This window comes from Pelecanus crispus, chromosome W (genome assembly GCF_030463565.1).
Source record: "Pelecanus crispus isolate bPelCri1 chromosome W, bPelCri1.pri, whole genome shotgun sequence".
Classification (NCBI taxonomy): domain Eukaryota; kingdom Metazoa; phylum Chordata; class Aves; order Pelecaniformes; family Pelecanidae; genus Pelecanus; species Pelecanus crispus.
The window spans coordinates 10,596,980-10,600,698 of NC_134675.1; the positions used below are offsets into that span (position 1 = coordinate 10,596,980).

At 40.8% G+C, this 3,719-nt stretch overlaps 1 protein-coding gene across 1 annotated transcript; it reads left to right on the top strand.

The window, feature by feature from the left end:
• Window positions 1-943: 943 nt before the first annotated feature.
• LOC142596519 (cyclin-dependent kinases regulatory subunit 2-like) lies at window positions 944-3,407 on the top strand. The gene is made up of 3 exons (XM_075725665.1): window positions 944-1,002; window positions 1,894-2,021; window positions 3,355-3,407. The coding sequence occupies exons 1-3, from the start codon at window positions 944-946 to the stop codon at window positions 3,405-3,407; spliced, it is 240 nt and encodes a 79-aa protein (XP_075581780.1).
• The last annotated feature ends 312 nt before the right edge of the window (window positions 3,408-3,719 follow it).

Genomic DNA, 3,719 nt, shown 5'->3' on the forward strand with positions numbered 1-3,719 from the left:
CTGACAACATACCTGTTAGCTTTATCTAATCTTAGGGGGCCGCTATACCCAAGAAATTTAGAAAAGTACAGAATATTTGCCTACTGAAAAAAATTTAACACAAAAATAATGTTCATATTCTAGAAACAGCAGTATCTGCCATCAGTTTCTGAAAAGTTGCTGCTTTTTTACTACAGGAATATTAATTATACTATTTTTCTACATTCTACAAGAATACTTGTAACTGGGAATCAACTTCCACAGATACTACACAGCTCTGAAGATGCCTACATCCTCATGCATATTTTCTCTTGCACTCAGCCTGGACTGTTAGCACAGTTATGAACCTAATACAGAAGCAACACAAAAACCACCATGCTAGTCCCTCAGTAGTTCTCTGCATTACAAGAAAAAAAATCCTAGAAATCCATTCATTTCTTTTAGAAGTAGCATAGTATCAACAATCCACAGAAGGCCCAAGATTACAGCTGCTTGTGCTACATAAGGGTACCTAGGCAGCCACAGCAGCCATACCAGCAAGATCCCCACACAACAGAATGACAACCACTAACAATCCCCCAAAACTCACATGTAGCCCAGAGTGCTCTAGAAACTGCTCGAACCACCCAGTCCCTGGCTACAACCAGCCCATCGCCACACCACTGAGGTTCACACAGAATACCTCTGTAAAGCCCAAAATTCATACCCAGACCGACCGCGCACACACAACCCAACACCCCAACCGTCACCGTCTTAGATAATCAACCCCCATAGCTCCCAGGGATTGGTGGAAAGACAAGCATTCGAATTATGCAACCATCTCCGCTGGCGTGGCCACGCAGCATGCTATTGGCTGGCCTAGTCCACCAATAAGCATTGAACTGTTAGATTCAAATCGAAACGGGCGCGGAATTGCGTGGTTAATTTGCGAGAAGAGCAAGTGCTGTTGCTGTCTCCGCTTGCTATGGCTAATAAGCAGATCTACTATTCTGACAAGTATTTTGATGAGCAGTATGAGTATCGGTACGAGACAGGCTGGGCTGGCTGAGGGTCCTAGAAAGGGGCCTCTGTCGCCTCTTTGAGGGGAAGATATGATTTGGGCGGGTGACTCTTTCTCGGACTGTGAGGTAACTTTACGAAAGTAAGCCCTGCCGGTGTCGGTGGTGAGTAGCTTAAAAGCTCCCGGAGAGGAGTAGTGTCTTGCCTCTTTTTCGCAGGCACTCGAGATAAAGACTGCTGGGGGGGGGGAGGGGGGGGTTTGGAATCGGGCGATTCGATTGCTGGTTTTGGTCTGCTTTGTTCCCTTTCTGGAGTTGCCTCTAGTAAGTGGGCAATGCCAGCTCCGGTCAGAGGGCAATGAAGCGGTGGGGGTGAAGCCCTCTAGGTCTCCTTGGCGCTGTGGCAGAGGTGGATGGTAAGAGCTCCATCCTAGCTGCCGAGACCTGGGTAGCCATCTATATGTTCTTTTAAAGCTATACTGTAGCACTAGTCTGTTCTGGATTGTAACTGATGCTAGCAGGAGTGACTTATAAAAGTGCAAAGTTCCTGTTTTCCTAATCATGTTAACTGCTGATATGATAGTTAATTGCCATGAATGTACTTGTGTACCACAAGTATTGTGATTAGAGCATGCAGGGGACTGAATCTTCTGTTTTAGGCAGTAAGTTGAAGATTTCAGTGTACGGTTACATTAAAGATGTAACATTTAGTAGGCAAAGTGAATTTAAAATTGCTTTTTTGAACTGATGCTTCATAATCCAATTAGTATCCACTAACACCGTAGGCTTCTTTCTAGGAGGTTTTTGGTATTCATAACTGAACTTGCTTCAGTATAGATCTGTGCAAGTTTTCTAGTGTATGCTAAGACAGGTGTTGGTGTGTGTGTAATATGAGTTAATAATTACACTTCTACAGACATGTGATGCTGCCGAGAGAACTTTCAAAGCAAGTACCAAAAACTCATCTAATGTCTGAAGAGGAATGGAGACGACTTGGTGTTCAGCAAAGTCTTGGCTGGGTTCACTACATGATCCATGAGCCAGGTAAGCACAGCTAAACAAAGCAAGATGAACAAAGGAGTTTAAAATACTATGTCTCTGGGTGTTTGAAACTGAAGCTCAGTATGCAATTACTTTCCTCTAGAATCCAATTGGAGCTTCCTGCTAAATGTTTAGATTCTTCTTTATCTGCCTGCTATTTTTACCAACATAAGTAGTGTAGCAACCTTTATTCTAAACCTTCACCTCTCACTCTTGGAACTGGACATGCAAAATGCTGGCTTCCTTCTAAGTATCTGCAGCCTCTTAGCTGACAAAACACACTAGATTTGAATATGTTCCTATCTCTCGCTATAAAAAGAGGTTTTAGTGAGATCTTGAGTTATGTTAGTATCTTGGTGACTGTCCCAAACTTGATGTAGCAGCATAACTTTATATAATGAAATTGACATACCTACCTTGTACAAAAAAGCTAATAGATGCTCACCTAGATGAGGTTCTATATCAATGCTATGAAAAAAATCTATAGTATAGTTTGAGCTATACTGCCTGCTAAAAGCTATACTGAAGCCAGGGTCTTCTCAGTTACTGTGCTGTGAAGCTATAAAACTTTGCTAAGTATAAAATACTGACAACAACTATTCTAAATACCTTTTTAGTCAGTCTTGTCAATGGTGATTTAACTGGTGATAGATGAATTGCAGTTAGTCCCGTGGAGTTCTAAGCTTCCAAAGAAACAGAAGTAGTAATTAGCCTAACCTTCCAGTGTTTGTCTTATCTGGATACCTTTGATACTTTGAATGTATTGCCTTGGGCTTTTTTTGAAGGTATTTATGATAAAGTCAATGTTAATGCAGTCAACTTATGTTATTGATAACTAAGTGGCTTTTGATACTTGTCAGTACATACCTGACCAGGACAGAATCACCAGTTCATTAGAATAAGTTACAGTGATAAAGCTCATCAAATAGCCCACTGTAGAGACAGAACTGGTACCAGTTCTGCTGTTCTTGTGGGGGTTTTCTTGGGTTGGTGGGTTTGGGTGGGGTTTTTTTTGTGGGTTTGTTTGTGGTGGGTTTTTTTGGGGGGTGGTGGTAGGTTTTTTGGGGGGGTTGGATTTTTTTAAGTATTTCCTTAAGCTTATGAAACTGCCAACTCTTGGTATTAAACTTTCAAAAGTGTCTGCGACTATTCCATGGTTACTACAAAGTTGATCTGGAAATACTATACATGGAGACCTTCCTGTGGACTTGATCTCTCTTAGTCTGCTTGTTATCTGACAGGAAGCTTCAATTATTGTTCAAGCTCTTAAATCAAAGAAGTATCTGTAATCAGGACTTGAGTGACAGGCTGATGCTTTGTTCAATTTTATTTTCAGAGCCGCATATTCTTCTCTTCAGAAGACCTCTTCCAAAGGATGAGCAAAAATGAACTGTCTTCTAGAAATTTCCTAAATCTTCTGGAGCTTTACGTGTATGAGTGTATATATGTTGGTAGTATTCAGTGAATACTTGAAAGTGTACAAAACGTACATCCATACCTGTGCATGAGCTGTATTATTTACAGCAACAAAGCCCAGTCAAATGCAATTCCAAGTAGGCTGCTATGATATTCAAAGATTAATGACATTATCTTTAATGTAGTTGCCTATTTGACTTTTCATTTAATTTGTTTAAGTTTACATATTGCATGTTCTGACTAGATAATCACTCGTTACCTGTGTTCAATAACTTTCACATTTAT